The sequence below is a fragment of the Orcinus orca genome, chromosome 16, assembly GCF_937001465.1.
Source record: "Orcinus orca chromosome 16, mOrcOrc1.1, whole genome shotgun sequence".
Lineage (NCBI taxonomy): Eukaryota > Metazoa > Chordata > Mammalia > Artiodactyla > Delphinidae > Orcinus > Orcinus orca.
In genome coordinates, this window is record NC_064574.1 from 71,319,412 (window position 1) to 71,337,847 (window position 18,436).

Below are 18,436 nucleotides of genomic sequence, written 5' to 3' on the forward strand. Positions count from 1 at the left end.
GGCCGCGCGCGCCCCTGCGGTTTGGCCGACGTTCCCGCGTCACGTGACTGTGGCCGGTCGCCACGGTCCTCGGCTGCGTTCCCGCCGTGACAGCCGACCTAAAGGTGTCTGGGTGAGCTGTTACAGTCCCTCCCACTCTGAATCTCGGCTTCCTTATCTGCGACGCTGCTTGGCAGACTTCTTACTGAACGAGATCAAACGAGATAATGGAACCTTAAAAGATTCTGGAAATACAGTAGTACTGTAAATATCTCTAAACGTGCCAACAGACAGTTGTGTTTTTAAAAATTTATTTATATGTATTTTTTGGCTGTGTTGGGTCTTCGTTGCTGCGCGCAGGCTTTCTCTAGTTGCAGCGAGCGGGGGCCCCTGTTCATTAAGGTGCGCGAGCTTCTCATTGCAGTGGCTTCTCTTGTTCAGGAGCACTGGCTCAGTAGTTGTGGCTCGCAGGCTCTAGAACGCAGGCTCAGTAGTTGTGGCGCACGGGCTTAGTTGCTCCATGACATGTGGGATCCTCCCAGACCAGGGATCAAACCCGTGTGCCCTGCATTGGCAGGCAGATTCTTAACCACTGCGCCATCAGGGAAGTCCCAACAGACAGTTCTTACTCTTTTCCCCACGGTGTCCGGTTGGGGCTTCATACGTGCTCAGTAAGTGTTGGATGAATGAATGAATGGTGAACAGTGGCCCCCGTCCCTACCCTTCGGATTCCCCAATCCAGCTGAGCTTTCCCTGCAGACGTTTAAGAAAGTGTCCCCAGACCCCACCGGCCGCGTCTGGAGCCAGTTTTTCCTCACCTCCAACTTGCGCCCTCTGATGGTCTCACTTGGAACAGCCAGGGGCTAAGGAAACTCCTAGCCATGGACGGGGCTCGACCACAGAGCCCTGGCACCAAAACAGCTTTGTTCCTGAGTGCCTCGCCGCCCCAATCGCCAAGCTACAGCTAATAAACATACACTCTAAGTAAAGTTAGTGTAGTTCTATGCAAAGGCAGCTTCAAGACCCCTCTTCCAACCAGACCTCTTAAGTCCCCCTGCCGAAATTCTAGAGTCTCATGTTCTTGGGACCCCCGCAAGAGGCCTTATCAGAAACTCTTGAGTCACTGTCCTGCTTGGCGTTGCCCCAGGAGTACTTCACGTTTCAGAACCTTAAGCCTGGTCTCCCTTTAGGGTCTAAAGGAAAGAGATGGAGAGGAATTTCAGATTGTAGTCACTGAATTTCCTCAGTACTATTGAGCAGCTACTATATGCCTGACATTGTGCTGGGTGTCAGGCAACTGCAGATTTACCTACCCTCATAGAGCTTAGCTGAAGGAGCTTTTGCATGCAAAAGGTGCACCTGTGAAATGAAAAGGCAAGCCACTGATTGGAAGGAAGCATTTGCAAAGCATGTATCTGACAAAGGACTTCTATCCAGATGTATAAAGAACTCTTAAAACTCAGTAAGACAAAAACACAATTTTTTAAGTGGGCAAAAGATTTGAACAGACATCTCACAAAAGAAGATATACGCATAGCACAGGGAGATCAGCTCGGTGCTTTGCGACCACCTAGAGGGGGGATGAGGAGGGTGGGAGGAAGATGCAAGAGGGAGGGGATATGGGGATATACGTATGCATATAGCTGATTCAGTTTGTTATACAGCAGAAACTAACACGACACTGTAAAGGAATTATACTCCAATAAAGATGTTAAAAAAAGATATATGAATGGCCAACAAGTATATGACACCATTGGTCATTATGGAAGATAGAATTAAAAACACATTAAGATACAACTATACTAGAATAGCTTAAAAAAATAAACGCACTGGGACTTCCCTGGCAGTCCGGTGGTTAAGACCCTGCACTTCCACTGCAGCGGGCATGTGTTCGATCCCTGGGTGGGAAATAAGATCCTGCATGCCGCAAGTCGTGGCCTAAATAAAGAAATAAATACCCTGATAAAGTACTGGAAATGATATGAATGTTTGTGGGAATGCAAAGAGTACAGCTACTTTGAGAAACAATTAGGCAGTTTCTTTAAAAATTAAACATACAGGGCTTCCCTGGTGGCACAGTGATTAAGAATCCTCCTGCCAATGCAGGGGACACGAGTTTGAGCCCTGGTCCGGGAAGATCCCACATGCCACAACTACTGAGCCTGCGTGCCACAACTACTGAAGCCTGTGTGCCTAGAGCCCATGCTCCACAACATGAGAAGCCACCGCAATGAGAAGCCTGTGCACAGCAACGAAGAGTAGCCCCCGCTCGCCACAACTAGAGAAAGCCCGCACGCAGCAACGAAGACCCAACGCAGCCAAAAATAAATAAATTAAATAAATTAAAAAAAAAATTAAACATACACTTCCCATATGACCCAGCAACTCCACTACTAGGTATCTATCAACAAAAAATGAAAACATATCCAAACAAAAGCCTGTATGTGAATGTCCATAGAAGCATTATTCATCATAGCCAAAAAAATGGAAAAAAACCCATGTATCCATCGACAGGTGAATAGTATATTCATACAGTGGAACACTGCTCAATGATACATACAGTATGGGTAAATCTCATAAACACTATGCTAAGTGAGAGACCCCAGACACAAAAGACTGCATACTGTATTATTCCATTCATATAAAATACAGAAAAGGCAAAACTAATGTGACAGAAAGCAGATTAGTGGTTGCCTGGGGCCAGGGGGAGGAGGAGGTACAAAGAGGCACCAGGAAACGTCTGCAGGACTGTGGACATTTACTAAAACTCATTGAACTGTAGACTTAAAATGAGTGAATGCTGAGGCATGTAAATTAAATTCCATTAAGCTAAAAAAAAATTAAAAATCTGTAGTCCAAACACAGTACCTCTGGACATTAATGAAAATAAAACTTTCTGGTTATAAAGACAAATATTTTAATGCTAATTGGTTTTGGCAAATGGGAAAAATATTTGGTCCTTCCCCAAGTATAGGTGACATTTATTTATTTATTTATTTATTTATTTATGGCCACGCCTGCATGTCATGCAGGATCTTAGTTCCCCCGCCAGGGATCGAACCTGTGCCCCCTGCAGTGAAAGTGCTGAGTCCTAACCACTGGACCACCAGGGAATTCCCCCAGGTGCCTTTTTTTTTTTTTTTTTTGGCTGAGTCAGGTCTTAGTTGTGGTCCACGGGATCTTTATTGAGGCATGCAGGATCTTTTCGTTATGGCACGCAGTCTGGGTTTCTCTCTAGTTGTGGCGCTCGGGTTTCTCTCTAGTTGTGGCGCTCGGGCTTCTCTCTAGTTGTGGCGTGCGGGTTTTCTCTCTTTCACCCGTGTGCGTGGGTTCCAGGGCGCATGGACGCTGTAGTTTGTGGCATGTGGGCTCTCCCCGTTGAGGCACACAAGCTCAATAGTTGTGGTGCGAGGACCTAGTTGCGCCACGGCATATGGGATCTTAGTTCCCTGACCAGGGATCGAACCAGCGTCCCCTGCATTGAAAGGCAGATTCTTTACCACTGGACCACCAGGGAAGTCCCCCCCACCCCACCCCCTGCCCAAGGTGCCTTTTAATTTTATGGATCTCTCGATTAAAATTCCTTGAAGTTCAGATAAATAAATATGTCTGTACAGTTCTCTTGGTTTCAACTGGAGCCCAACTTTTGCTCTATTAGCTTTGGAAATTGTGGTTTGTGAAATATAAGTACATGTGGAATTTCTTGGAAAAAAAAGTTCATCCATGACAAGTGCCACAAAAAAGTCTGGCATATGGGTATTATAAGGACCTGATAGCAGGGGCATTTGACCTGGTCAGGGAGGTTTGAGAGCCTCTCTGAAGAAATGGTCCCTGAGCTCTGCAAACAAAAGAAAAGCAAAGAGCATTTTGCTCAACATCCAAGTCTACAAAGATTAACCTGCTGCAGCAGCTGACCAACAGCGCACTCGGCGCTTCAGATGCAGAGATTAAGCAGATAACGGGATGAAGCACTCTGCTCCAGACGGAGGAAATTAAGGAGAACAGGATGCTTGTGCTCTGGATAAACAGGCTTTTAGGTAGCTAATATGCATTTCAGGAAGAATTCTAACGAACCCAGCTTCTTGCATCTTCCCATACATAGAAAAGCACTATAATCATTAACTTGAGAAAACTGCTCTTTGTGACCGGCAGTAATCTTTTACCAAAATGTATATCGATTGCTTGTACTCCCTGACCAAAATATTTACATGTAAACTGGTCTCACCCCCTACCTCTTTGGAGCAGTTTTTCAGAGCTATCTGAGAGGCTGTCTCCCAGGCTATAGTCCCCAGTAAGTCCCTGAATAAAACCTCAGATGTGGGGGAGGGGCGGTCATTGACTTTCCAGGAGGGAAAGAAGAGCAGTCCAAGCAGCAGAAAGCATGTGCAAAGGTCCTGCCACAGAAGGCAGCCTAATGAACACCAGGGTCTGAAAGCAGTGCAGTGTGGAGAGCAGTGAGAGAGGGAGGCTGGCTGGGGAGCGGGCGGGGAGCGGGCAGGGAGCAGTCTTCAACAGGCCCACCTGGTTTTCCATCTGGCTCTGCATTCCGTGGCTGTGTGGTCTGGGACAGGTTAATTCATCTTAGCTTGTTTCTCTTCTGTAAAATGGGAATAATAACACCTGCCTCCCAGGATTGCTCTGAGGATGAATGAGATTAGGAAAAGTGCCAAGCTGTGGCACCAGATCAGGGCTCCTTAAAGTTTTTTTTTTTTTTTTTTTTTTTTGCGGTACGCGGGCTTCTCACTGTTGTGGCCTCTCCCGTTGCGGAGCACAGGCTCCGGACGCGCAGGCTCAGCGGCCATGGCTCACGGGCCTAGCCGCTCCGCGGCATTGTGGGATCTTCCCAGACCGGGGTACAAACCAGTGTCCCCTGCATCGGCAGGTGGACTCTCAACCACTGCGCCACCAGGGAAGCCCTCCTTAAAGTTTTGAATGTTTCTAATCAGGGGAGTTTTAGAAAGCTTCCCTGAAGAGTGATCAATCTCTTTGATCAAAAGGATGAATAATCACTCTCATCATCGAAGAAATGCAAATCCTTTTACAATGAGTAGTCTTTCCCGTATCTTCCCCAGATTAAGCACTGGGGAAGAAAAGAGGAAACTGGAACCTTCTAGCACTTGCTAATGGATTTATAAAGAGGTCCAGTTACTTGTACTCAAGAGAAAATGGGTAGGTGCACATCCAATGATCTGTGATTCCATTCCTGGATATAAACCTGAGAAAAATCCCACTCGGGGTCACCACAATATTGCCTGTGATAGCAACATACTGGGGGGCTAGAACGGGGTTTGGTTACAAGTGACAGAAATCCTCCAATAGCAGTGATTTTTTTTTTTTTTTTTTTTTTGGCCACACGGCTTGCAGGATCTTAGTTCCCTGGCTAGGTTTTGAACCCGGGCCCCAGCAGTAAAAATGCCAAGTCCTAACCACTGGACCACCAGGGAATTACCACCCGATAGCAGTGATTTAAACAAGACAGGAAGTTCCCCTTCTCACCAAAGCCCAGAGGTCAGTAGTGCAGGGCTGGTAAGATGCTGCATGGAAGCTCAGACCCAGGCGCCTTCTCTCCTTGTCCTGCCCTGCATGGCTTCCTTCCCCAAGGTCACCGTGTGTCAGTAGGGATGCTCCACTTCCAGTGAGCAGCAGGAAGAAAGCCAGAGAGAGGGGCACACACTGCCCGCTTAGGGACGTGTCCTGGAAGTCGCACACCTTCGTCTGAATTGGCATTTGGCCACACTTGGCTACAGTGGAGGCTGGCAAGCACTGTCTTCATTCTGAATTCTCTGTGCTTTGCTAAAAACCGGGGGTTCTGTTACCCTGGGAGGAGGAAGAATAGGTGTGAGGGGACAACAAATGGTCTGAGCCACAGGGGTCGTGGGGAGGGGGTGGTCACGGGAAGGACAGAGAGACAGAAATCCTCAAATATACACAAGTTGAATGTATTCCCGTTTATTCTGTTGAGATTGAACATATTTTAATTTTAATGTGTTCAGACTTATTAATGGACATAAAATAGCTGAAAAAAAATGAGTTATACCATATCACGGATTATTTAAATGTTAAAAAATTTTCTTTCTATATTTCCCACATTGTAAGTTCAAAAGAATACCACATTCCAACGAAAAACTCTTTAAAGAGAGTGATATGTTTTTGCCAAAATTATACCACCTATCAGTGGAAAATTCATGGCTTTATTAGTAGACGGTGCTGAGAAAACTGGCTCATTATATGGTGAAACTAAAACTTGGATCTCATAGACAAAGGTGAATTTCAAATAGTTTAAAAGTAGTATTCAACATTTCAGCAGCCAGTACAGCCTGGCATTAACCAATGAGAACAAATATTTGACCATGCAAAGCAGATGCCAGCACATACCAGTGTGTACTGGCTGGACTTCAGCCCGATATTACGGGCCTAAATGTGAAAGAAAAGCTAATAAACTAACAGAAGAAAAACGTAAAATATCTGAACTACTTTTAAATAAGAAATCAAAAAGCAACAAAATAGTTAATTCATCTACATTAAAATTAAGAATTTCTGTTCAGTGAAGGACACCCCTCAATATACAAACACAAGTGCCGTTTTGAGAGTTTTTTGCAACTGCCCAGGAATATACGAAGAACTTTCGAGAGTAAACAAACAAAAAAAAGATAGGAAGCCCCCATGAGAAAATGAGCAATTCACACAAAGGGAAACCAGAAAAGCTGACAGGTATATAAAGAAATTCCCCAAATTACTGGTGATCAGATGAATGTACATTAAAATACAGCACCACTTTACACCCAGCAGACCAGCAAAAATTAGAAAGTTGGGCAGTAGCAAGTGCTGGTGAGGATGAGGAGAAATAGGAAGCTTTAAGTGGGAGAGTCAATGACCATTCTGAAAACAAATAGAGAAATTAACCTGTCCGACCCATATTCCCGTCCTGGGTACCTCTGCCAGAGAACTTTTCACAAAATATGGAAGGGGACACATAAAAAGATGTTCATGCTGAGGAGTTGGAGGCACCCAGGTGTCCACCACTTAGCAAACGTGTAAACAAAATGCAGTTGACACCCACCATGGAATACCTCAGAGCAGTTCAAAGAAATAAAGCTGATGTAGCATAAGCAACACAGGCTGAGTGAAGAAAGCTACAGCAAGATCCACAGCATGATACTACCTGTGGAAAAGTATATTCACACGCACAACATGGCATTTTTCGAGGATACATTCACATTCAAAAACATGTAATCAACACATTAAAATGGACGCTTACGGGAGAGGATGGAGTGAAGGGGAAAAGCCATAAAACCAGAGAAGCCTTGCGTGGACTGGAATCCTGAGATCCAAAACCAAAAGGCTCAAGGTGCTCAATTATGCCTTAAATAATGTGTGTGCATCAGGAAGGTGGCTTGAAAGGGTCCTGGGGTGAGGAAGACACCCAAGCCTGAGAATTTACTATATTCTTCAAAAGAATAACCCATCGTCTGCCTCTGCTGAAGCTAATACATGTGGGAGCTCGATCCTCTAGTTTCCTGCAGGCCGAGGAGCCACACCCCTGTATGTGCCTCGAGCAAACTTCACCCCCACCCCCCAGTGGCACTGAGGCCACTGCTGGTCCTGGACGTGGCATAAATGCCAGGCCTGGAATCCCATACCAGGGATTTCATGTTGATTTCAACTCACTCTTTCAATAGGAGCAGTCTCATAAACAGACATTTCGATAAAGGAAAGGGTGATGGTGGAGGAAAGGGTGAGGGTAAGGGATACCTTCTCCATGTCCCAGGGGACTGCAAAACTCAGCACACCCTGTGGATGGAGCCACAGTCCTCCCAGGGCAGCAAGGACCACCACACAACTAATCAGGTAGCTAACGGCTTGAACCAGGGTCGACGGGGCGGGGCGGGGGTGGTCCAAGATCACTCCTCGATTTTGCTTCCGCTTGAGGATAAGTTCTACCTCAGTTTCAGCGAGCCCTTATGGGGCCAAAAGGGGGCAGCCGCTCTCCCCAAGTCCAAGCTGGGCCTCTAAACAGGGAGTGGGGTTTCAGCTCCAGACCTCGATGAGGTCCCCGGATTCCATGCCCAGATCAGCCGGCAGCTCCTTGCCTGAAAGCTTTGTCCCATCGAAGAAGAAGGAGAGCTTGCGGCCCGAGAGTCCCATGGCCTCCTCGTAGCGGGACATGAGGGTCTTGAGAGGAGAATCCTGGATGGAGAGGAAAAACTGGATGTAAGAATTTGAAAAGAGGGGCTGAGGAGAACTTGTAGGGACAGACAGAGGACTTGCGACAGGGAGGACAAGGGGACAAGTCAAGTCAGAGCCCACGGAGGGAAAGGCAACTGGCTGAAGAGGCCAGCGGCAAGCTGGTTCCTCTCTAGGGAGCTGGGCCACAGAGCCCAGGACTGGGATGTCGGCTGTGGGTCAGGCAGGTTCTCCAAAGCCGGTCTCCTCACCTACGATGGAGGCATGAATCACAAGGAGGAAGCCAGCCGGGCTCTGGCTTCTGACCCAAGCTGGGGGCCAGGCGCTCCCACTGAAATGGATGTATAACCCTAGCCAAGTGTTATGGGTTGATTGTGTCCCCCAAAAAAGATACCTTGTGGTCTTAACCCCTGGTAAATGTGCATGTGACCTCATTTGGAAGATGTTATCAAGATAAGATGAGGTCATACTCGATTACAGTGGGCACTAAGGCAACAGGACTGGTGTGCTTATAAGAGAAAACAGACACACAGAGAGACACACAGGGAGAACGTCATCTGAGGAAAGAGGCAGAGACTGGGGTGATGCAGCTGTGAGCCAAGGACTGCCAGCCACCACCAGAAGCTAGGAGGAAGCAAGGAAGGATTCTACCTAGAGTCTCTGAAGGAGCATGACCCTGCTGACAACTTTTCTTTTTTTATAGTTGATTTACAATATTTTATTAGTTACAGGTTTACAACATCATGATTCAATATTTTTATAGATTATACTCTATTTAAAATTATTATAAAATAATGGCTATATTCCCCTCTTCTGTCCAATATATCTTTTTTTTTAACATCTCTATTGGAGTATAATTGCTTTACAATGGTGTGTTAGTTTCTACTTTATAACAAAGTGAATCAGCTATACATAAACATATATCCCCATATCTCCTCCTTCTTGCATCTCCCTCCCACTCTCCCTATCCCACCCCTCTAGGTGGACACAAAGCACCGAGCTGATCTCCCCGTGCTATGCAGCTGCTTCCCACTAGCTATCTATTTTATATTTGGTAGTGTATATATGTCATTGCCACTCTCTCACTTCGTCCCACCTGCTGACAACTTGATTTCGAACCTGTAGCCTCCAGAACTGTGAAAGAATACATTTCTATTGTTTTAAGCCACCCAGTTTGTTGTATTTTGTTATAGCAGCTCTCAGAAACTAATATGGCCAAGTTACTCCACCTCTATAGAGGTTGGCTTCCGTATTTGTTAGATGAGGGTAACAACAGTGCTTTCCCATATAAGATTGTTGTGAAATTCAATAATATCCTGAATGTGAAGTAAATATCCTTAGCACAGGGACTGTCACTTCTTTTGTAATTACGATGGGTTTTATTGGTTACTGTCCAAGGGTGATTTTGACTTCAACCAGGAGTTAGGAGACCAGAGCCAGGCTCCCAGCAGAAGGGGGAGGGAAATTGAACACTGGGCTTTTTCCACTATCTAGGATGGGTGGGGACCCAAGACCACAGAGGGCAGTGACTCCATCCTCCACCCACTGACACGAGACCACAGAGCACGGGGCAAGGGGCACAGAGAGCCAACTCCCCCACTCACTCGAGGCAGCGAGACTTCCAGCAGCTGGTGCTTCTCCTTCCCCTGCACCCGCAGCTGGAGCAGGTGGGACTTCTCTGTGACATCCGGAGAACTTGCTAGCACCACGCAGTCTGTGGGGGGCAGGATCGGGAAGCCAGGCCTAAGCGGGGGTTGGAAGCAGGGTCCCCTCTGGGCCTCTTCCCATATCCCCTCCCTGTGGCAAAAGCCTCCTCAAGCCTCCCTGCCTTCCTCTCACCAATGATGTCAGCCACTCCAAGCTTTAGGGTCCTGGGGGTGGCGGTAGGGGACAGCTCTGTCTCTCCGAAGAGCAAGAGGATCCTGCCTGGGGACACCCCAAGACGGCCGGCCATGTGGTCCACCACGCTCTGGAGGGGCTCCGACTGGGAGGGGGACAAGAAGTGAAGGAGGCCTTCCTGCCTTGATGTGCTTCCCCCCACCCACCCCCAGTTTCTGGCCTTAACTACTTGCTGAATTCCTCATCTGTGAGTTCCACCATATTTACCTGGCAAGGCATAAAATAAAATCATGTTAATAAGGGGTTCAGGCAAGTGACACAAAGACACGAAGCAGCCATGAGTTAGGAGAGAAAAGGGAGTGGTGGGGATTGCGGCCAACCAGAACCAGATACGCCCCATCTAAACAGGCCAGCTGTTCCGCAGTTCCAGCTGATTGGTACCATGTAGGAATATGGGCCAGGTACTGTATCTTCCTATTTAAGAGAAACCAGAAATCTGGACCCTGGTACAAAATCACCCATTGCAAAGGTTGGCGATGAACTCATATGTTCATGTGAGTCATACATGGGACTTCCCTGGGGGTCCAGTGGTTAAGACTCCACGCTTCCACTGCAGGGGGTGCGGGATCGATCCCTGGTTGGGGAAGTTCTGCATGCCGTGAAGTGCAGCCAAAAAAATAAATAAATAAAAGCACCGTACAGCACAAAAGAAGAAGAAGCATGGGACTTCCCTAATGGTCCAGTGGCTAAGATTCTGCGTTCCCAATGCAGGGGGTTCGATCCCTGGTCAGGGAACTAAGATCTCGCATGCCACACAGCAGGGGCAAAAAAAAAAAAGAAGAAGAAGAAGAAGAAGAAGCACAGTTGATAAGGCCATGGGCTGCCAGTTCACAAGCCCTAGCTTAGTTGCTTGCCTGATGCATGGTTACTGCTGGATAAATGGTCACTTCTGTTATCATTCTTGTTTTGGAATTGGAGTCATCCCTACAAAAAGAGTAGCCTTCATCAGGAAGCTAGCGGGGATCGGAATGACCAAGTGACATCTGGGTGTCCAAGGCAGTAAGAGCAAGCACAAGAGGGAAGCACAGGGTCCGAGGGAAGGAAAGAGGGAGGGATGCACCCTGGGGAGGGGCTACCAAGCAAAGCTGCTTAGGATGTTTTAGTGGAGCCTTGAAAACGGGTGGGAAGTTTGCCAGAAAGAGAGGGGAGAGGGAGGAAAAAAATCTCCCAAGGGGAAGAGTGAGCACAAAGGCGCACAGGGCTGAACAAGCGCTGGGCAGCTCCAGACAGCAGGATGGGCAAAGGAAGCCACGGTCCCTTCTGCCCAGACACCACAGTCTCTCCACAGACAGTTCCTGGGACCCTTCTCCCAGGCTCTTCAGGCACTTACCATTCTGACGGGCAATCTGATCAGGTCAGCCCGGCACTGGATTTTGAGCGGCAAGAGCCGAGGGTTCTCTGGGAGAGTGGGCCCCTCCAGTAGGACCACCTCATCCTCTTGGCTCAGGTGGTCCTGGCCCTGGGGCTGCTTGGGACTCAGGCAGGAACGGAGATCTTGGAGGCGCTTGTTCACCTCTCTGGGGTGCAGAAGGAACTGTGGGTCAGTCAGGGTGGGCCCCTCCACCCTGCCCCTCTCCACCCCGCCCAGAGCCCCCTGCCCCTGGCACCTTAACTTCTGGAGTGCCCGAGCATGCTTCCTGCTGTTGGTCCGGGGCAGACGTGGAGGCAAAGGTGAGGTGTCCTGAACCCTGTAGAGATAAAAGAGGGACAGGATGGAGAAAGAGGTGAGACCCCAGCCCCACACCTCTCCTCATGGGACCCCTGGGGACCAGAGGGGTACCTGGAGAATCAAGAGAGAGCATCTTCCGGTGACATCCATCTTATGGGAAGACAGGGGGAGGGAAAACCTGAGTCATAATTTTTATATTTATATGACCCAAATATGAGGGAGGAGAATGCCTAACTTTTAAGATAAGTTACTTCCCAGGTAAATGTCTGATAACATCCAAATGACACCAAGCACTTACTATCGGCCAAGGGTTAACTCTTAATTTACCCCAAAATTCTGACCCAGGTACCACTATTATCCCCATTTTACAGAAGAGAAAATTGAAGCACAGAGAGGCTGGCTAAGAGACAGCTGCCGGATTTGAACCACAGGGCAGTGTGCAGAGCCACACCCTTCACCCCTGCATCACTACTTTCTTAGACAAAAAGCTGAAATCTCCACTTCCTGGCGGGTCCTGAGGGCCCGCTGTCATCCTCTGATGGGGCTCACCTCTTCTTTGCCCCAAGAAGAGCTTCATTCCTCACCTGAGCCTCAAGACTCCTTCCGTCCTTCTCCTTACCCTTTGAGGAGGCAGCCAAGGTTCTGCCTGCCTCAGCCTAGCCCCCCCAACTCCCTTGCTGCTCCAGCGGCCCCAGGGCCCTCGCCTCACTCACAGTAACATCTCTTTCTTCTCTTCTCCATCCCTACTCCTCAGCTTCTTCTTCCAGGGAGAATTGGGACGTGGGGAATCCTCAGCGTGGAGACTGCTGGAATCTGCCATGTCTGCCTCTGGGGACAGAGCAGGAGGAAGTGGAAAGGGTTAGCCAAGAGAGGGCAGCGGGAGGCCAAGGAGAGACAAGTCAGGGGCTTCAGAAGGTTCTGAGAAAGGAGGAGACTAAGGGAGCCCCAGACACACACAATCACTGGGGAAGGGCTCAAGGGGTGTGAGTCAAAAGGGAAAAGCCTACCTCAGAGAGAAGAATGAACTGAAGCCTGACAGATTAGAGCAAGAGAGTGTCAGAACTTCGTGCTAAGGCATGAGACAGTGGTGAGTGTGGACAGTCGGAAAGTGGCTCACCCCAACTGGAGCATGCTCTTCTCACTTTTGATCACATGCACCCCACAAATGAAGAACACTGAGCACACAACCCGGAAGATAGGTATTTACTTAATACACATATACTACTTACTATACAGGGACATACTATTATATATGTTATGAAACATACACTAAAACAAATGTCAAAGGATGGGTTTTTTTCCTGATATTTCTCTTATTTTCTTCCCATACTCAGTTTGGTGGGCACAGAGAGACTGTGACTCTGGGGTGGAGGAGGGGGTGTGGGGCAGGGAGGGAATGAGGTAAAGAGGTAAGTATAGGCCTTCTGAGCCTACGTTTCTCAAATTTCATCCGTGTGTCATTGCCATATTTTGCCATATCTCTGTATTATTTAATATCTTTCTTTCTTTCTTAAGTTAATTTATTTATTTTTAGCTGCGTTGGGTCTTCGTTGCTGCGTGTGGGCTTTCTCTAGTTGCGGCGAGCGGGGGTACTCTTCGTTGCGTGCGCGGGCTTCTCATTGTGGTGGCTTCTCTTGCTGCGGAGCTCAGGCTCTAGGCGCGTGGGCTCAGTAGTTGTGGCATGTGGGCTCAGCAGTTGTGGCTCGCAGCCTCTAGAGTGCAGGCTCAGTAGCTGCGGCGCACGGGCTTAGTTGCTCCGCGGCATGTGGGATCTTCCTGGACCAGGGCTCGAACCCGTGTCCCCTGCATTGGCAGGCGGATTCTTAACCACTGTGCCACCAGGGAAGTCCTAATATCTTTCTTTAAATCACTCATTTTAACTTGAATATCTTATAAAAGGAAATCAGGTATAATATTCTAAACTACAGAAGCTCTTTTCCATTTGCTTGCCACACGATCATCATTAACCATAAGATAATTACTCTGAATACAAAACAGTGATAATGAATCCTAGATCAGTGGTTCTCAGAGGCAATTTTGCCTCCTGGGGGACATGTGGCAATGTCTGTAGACAATTTTGATTGTCACAATGAGGGGAGGAAGGGGTTGGGGTATGATACTGGGATCTGGTGGGTAGAGGTCAGGATGTTGCTAAACATCCCACAGGGCACAGGACAGCCCCAAACAAAGAATGATCCAGTCCAAATGTCAGTAGCACCGAGGTTGTGAAATCCTGTCCTAGTAGCTGCCAGAGGCCTGAGATTCTGCGTTTCTGACAAACGCCTGGAAGATACCCAACATTCCTGGGTCCACATTTTGAGTGGCAAGGACAGAGGTGCCTTTGTACTTCTCTGTTCCAGGTACCATATATGCAAACCATATATGTAGTCCAAGAGGGGGCTTTCTATATATTCTCTTTAATTAAGTCTCACCAGAATCCTTTGACATAGGTCCATTTTTTATCCCCATTTTGCTGATGAGGAAATTGAAGCATTGAGAGATTAACTCGCCCAAGGTCACACAGCTACTAAGGGGTAGAACTGGCATTCAAACCAGGCCTGCTGGTTCCCAAATCAGCTCTTAATCACCCTGCCATACTCCCTCATGGTGCAAAAGTCTTAGTCCAAGGTCTGCATTTGCCCACTGGATCGCTTCCCTATTAGACTTGATTCCTACTCACTGCCCTTGAGTGGTTTGCAAAAATCACATCACTGAGGGAGAATAAAGGCTGGGCAGCCCTGAAAAGATTCAAATAACACCCTGCTGGCTCCAGAGTGTTCCCAAGACACTTGTTGAAGATGTAACAAGATGTTACAGATTCTTAACACTTCCCCCTCCCCTGTTCCCAGGATTACAGAATCAGAATCTCTGGGGCTGGCACCTGGAAATCTGTATATTAGCTCACTCTTATGCCTATTAGAGTTGGCGGAAGGGTGTTTTGACAGCATTTTCTGTGCCTTCTGGTTAACAATCCAGCTCCTTTCAGGATTGGAGCTTTTTCTGGCTAGGATGCAGGAGTCACCTCTCCCATGTCCTTCCCCTGAGCCTCAGGAAACAACTAACTGCAGGGATGTAAACTCCAGAAAGTCTCCTCAAAGAGGCCAGCGCTGGGCACCTCTCCCTAGAAGCCCTCCCTTACCTTCCTCAGTCTCTGGGGGGCAGAATTTCAGGAGGGACTTGTGGTCTGGGATGAGGTGGAGGCTGCTTTTCACCTGCAAAGAAAAAGTAGATCAGTCCCAAATCCTCCCTCCACTTAAAGAGAAAACTGGGGTCGATTCTTCCCTCACACCCAGGCCTCCTCCAGCTCCCAAGTCCTCCCTAAGGATGTAGACATTACAGCCCTCCCACAGGGACTCAGGAGCTCAGCTTCCCCAGGATCCAAAATTGGAGTACCCTACCGTACGGTATCACTTATATGTGGAATCTAAAATATGACACAAACGAACATATCTACAAAGCAGAAACAGACTCACAGACATAGAGAACACACTTGTGGTTGCCAAGGGGAAGGGGCGAGGGATGGACTGGGAGTTTGGGGTTAGTAGATGCAAACCATTACATATAGAATGGATGGGCAACAAGGTCCTACTGGATAGCACAGGGAACTATATTCAATGGAAAAGAATATAAAAAAGAATGTGTAGGGCTTCCCTGGTGGCGCAGTGGTTGAGAGTCCGCCTGCCAATGCAGGGGACACGGGTTCATGCCTCAGTCCGGGAAGATCCCACATGCCGCGGAGCGGCTGGGCCCGTGAGCCATGGCCGCTGAGCCTGCGCGTCCGGAGCCTGTGCTCCGCAACGGGAGAGGTCGCGGCAGTGAGAGGCCCGCGCACCGCAAAAAAAAAAAAAAAAAGAATGTGTATACATACATGTATAACTGAATCACTTTGCTATACAGCAGAAATTAACACAACATTGTAAATCAACTACACTTCAATTTAAAAAAATAAGTACTCTGACTCCGACACCCCTTTCCCTAATGCACTGTAAGGATGCAAGGTTAGTTCCCCTTTTTTACGAAGCTGCTAGCCATCCTGCTATCTTAGAATCCTTGGGAATCTCAGCCCCCTAGCTCACCCTACCACGTGGGGACTCCAGCCTCCTGGAGCCCCCAGTTCTCTCTGAACTTCCATGGACCCCAGTCCCCATCTTCCTGGATCTTTAGCAATGGGCCCCAACCTTAAAACCCAGTATGCCCCAAATCCCAGCCCTAGGAGCCTCAACTCTTCTCTGAACCATCAGGGATCCCAAACCCTTAGGCTCTCTATACCCCCGACACTCCAGCTCCTGGGAATCCCAAACTCCCAGCACACTCCAAACCCCTTCACCTCCCCAATTTACAGAAACCCCAGGAACCCTGCCCCCAAGGCTCCTAGCCCCTGCTTCCGTTTAGTCTCCCAAGACCAATCCTAGAACCCTACCCTCAACATTTCTAAACCCAGCCCTTCCGCGCTAGCCCTCTCGGGGACCCGCGTGCACCTTCTCGGAGTACACTGGAACCGCCGGTGCCTCCTCGGGATCCAGCAGCAACTGCCGCCGCCGCCTGACCAAGACCCGAGGGGTTTCAGCCGGCCGTGCGTCCGCCCCTTCGCTGTCACTTTCGCTGTCGTCCCGGGGCGCGGCCGGCACGGGGGGTTCCGGGAGCGGGACCTCGGCCGGGTCCGCAGCGCCCCGCGCCGTTGCGACCTCCAAGACATCCTCATCGCTGTCGCTGACCAAGTCCACAAGCACCGAGTCCAGGGTGCGCCGGGCTGGCGATCGTTGAGCGCCAGGACGCCGGCCACGGCCGCCCCGGGATCCCCGAGCCCCTCGGCCGACACCGCCGCCTCTGGGCCGCCGGCCCTTTTTCCTCACCGGCTCCGCCATGGCACACACCCGGCTGCCACAGTCGCCCGCCTCTAGCCAACTCGCCTGGCCCCCTCCAGCGGCTTCCGCCCTTCATTGGGTGAACTGCCTGCTAGTCAGCACTTCTCCCCGCCCACACCCTCTGGATCCACCTCTCCGCCTTTTCACTGGTCGCTGCACCCGCCCATCACACATTCACCACTGAAACCAAGGCGCCAAAGATTCCAATCAGCCTCGGCGCAATCGGCGTAGGTTTCGACTCGTCCCGGCTCACCCATTGGCCTGACCATCCTTCTACAAAGCCCCGCCCACTGAAGAGAGTCTTTTTCCTGGTAGGTGGAGGAGCGGGGCATCCTGGGAATTGTAGTCTGCAAGCCCTCAGGCTAGAGTGGAAGGAGTCCGGCTGGGAATTGCTTTTAGAAACCGCAGACCTCACGGGTATCCCGTTTATTCTTTCCCCCAACCGCTTGGTGGGCTGAGTAATTCCGCTCGACGCCGACCCCTCGCACACGACCCCTCCTCACGTACAGAATCCGCACAATACGACCCTGGACCAACACTTCAATACCGCGCAACTCTCCGCATAACCTTCGACAGCATACATACCTTCCCCCACACTGGAGGTCCCGACAGACACTTTTCACGGGCAAAGTCAACCCAACATACACTCTTGCAACACCCTCCCACAACGTACACCTAAGCACAACCCGCCTCACAAACACCTGGAAGGGCAAATACAAGTGAAAAGTAAGAGGCTTAATTCTCCCTGTTGAAAATAAGGGACGTGACTTCTCCCCCTTCTCCCTTTTCTTTCAGAATTTCTTTCTTGGAACTTTTCAAAATGTATGTAAATCTTTGTAATGGCTAACTAAGCCTCTTGCCAGTCTCATAACTCAGAACTCCAGGACCTGGGAGACATTTTCTTTTTAATTTAAGTTTAGTTGATTTACAATGTTGTGTTTCTGGTGTACAGCAAAGTGATTCAGTTTTCTATATATTTTCTTTCTCAGATTCTTTTCCATTATAGTTTATTACAAGATATTGAATATAGTTCCCTGTGCTATGCAATAGGACCTTGTTGTTTATCTATTTTATATTTAGTAGTTTGTATCTGCTAATCCCAAACTCCTAATTTATTCCACCCCCCACCCCACTCCCTTTCCCCTTTGGTAACCATAAGTTTGTTTTCTATGTCTGTGAGTCTGTTCCTCTTTTGTAAATAAGTTCTGGAGCCATCTTTTTGAAATGCAAGCATCAGGGGAAATAGCTCCCAATCTCCCCATCTCCCAGCTCCAGCGGGAGAATAACAGCCTAACTTCATGGAGGCTCTGCTGCAATATACAAAACCACCTCCCATCAAAAATACTGTAAAGCAACTACACTCCAATAAAAATTTTTTAAAAAAGAAAAGAAACGAAACTAGATAAATCAGACTCTAGAAAAAAAAAAAAAGATGTCATAAGTTTGTCTTGCCCTTGGATAAAAGCCAATCACCATGATAAAGTTAGGATGATCTATGTGTGCCTAAAGGTAGTGTCAAGTCTTCTTACTTGAGGCCTAGTCATTGTTTATCTTGAAAACAACATATGGGTTTTGAAAACTTATCTTGAAAACAGGATAATGGGTGGTACCTGCTTGGCTATATAAAATGGTGAGATTTCTTTCTGCTTTTGCAATCCATCTCTCAGGGGATTGCCTGTAACGTGCCTGGCATTCTGTTTAATGCTTATTCAATAATAAAACTGTTTTCTCAAACGTATGGACACCAAGGGGGGAAAGTGGCAGTGGAGGGTGGTGGTGGGGTGGGGTGGCGGTGGGATGAAGTGGGAGATTGGGATTGACACATATACATTAATATGTA

At 48.5% G+C, this 18,436-nt stretch overlaps 1 protein-coding gene and 1 non-coding gene across 2 annotated transcripts; both read right to left on the reverse strand.

Annotated features, from left to right (window-relative positions):
* Positions 1 to 5,351: 5,351 nt before the first annotated feature.
* TRNAK-UUU (transfer RNA lysine (anticodon UUU)) lies at positions 5,352 to 5,423 on the reverse strand. Its single transcript has one exon. It is a non-coding gene; the product is annotated as a tRNA-Lys (tRNA).
* Positions 5,424 to 5,896: 473 nt separating this feature from the next.
* Positions 5,897 to 17,183, reverse strand: NFATC2IP (nuclear factor of activated T cells 2 interacting protein). The gene is made up of 8 exons (XM_004268611.4): positions 16,210 to 17,183; positions 14,871 to 14,943; positions 12,445 to 12,559; positions 11,670 to 11,750; positions 11,393 to 11,579; positions 10,003 to 10,147; positions 9,768 to 9,877; positions 5,897 to 8,166 (listed from the first exon to the last, which is right to left on the reverse strand). Exons 1-8 carry the CDS (start codon positions 16,594 to 16,596, stop codon positions 8,008 to 8,010), a joined length of 1,257 nt encoding a protein of 418 aa, XP_004268659.1. The 5' UTR covers positions 16,597 to 17,183; the 3' UTR covers positions 5,897 to 8,007.
* Between the last annotated feature and the right edge of the window lie 1,253 nt (positions 17,184 to 18,436).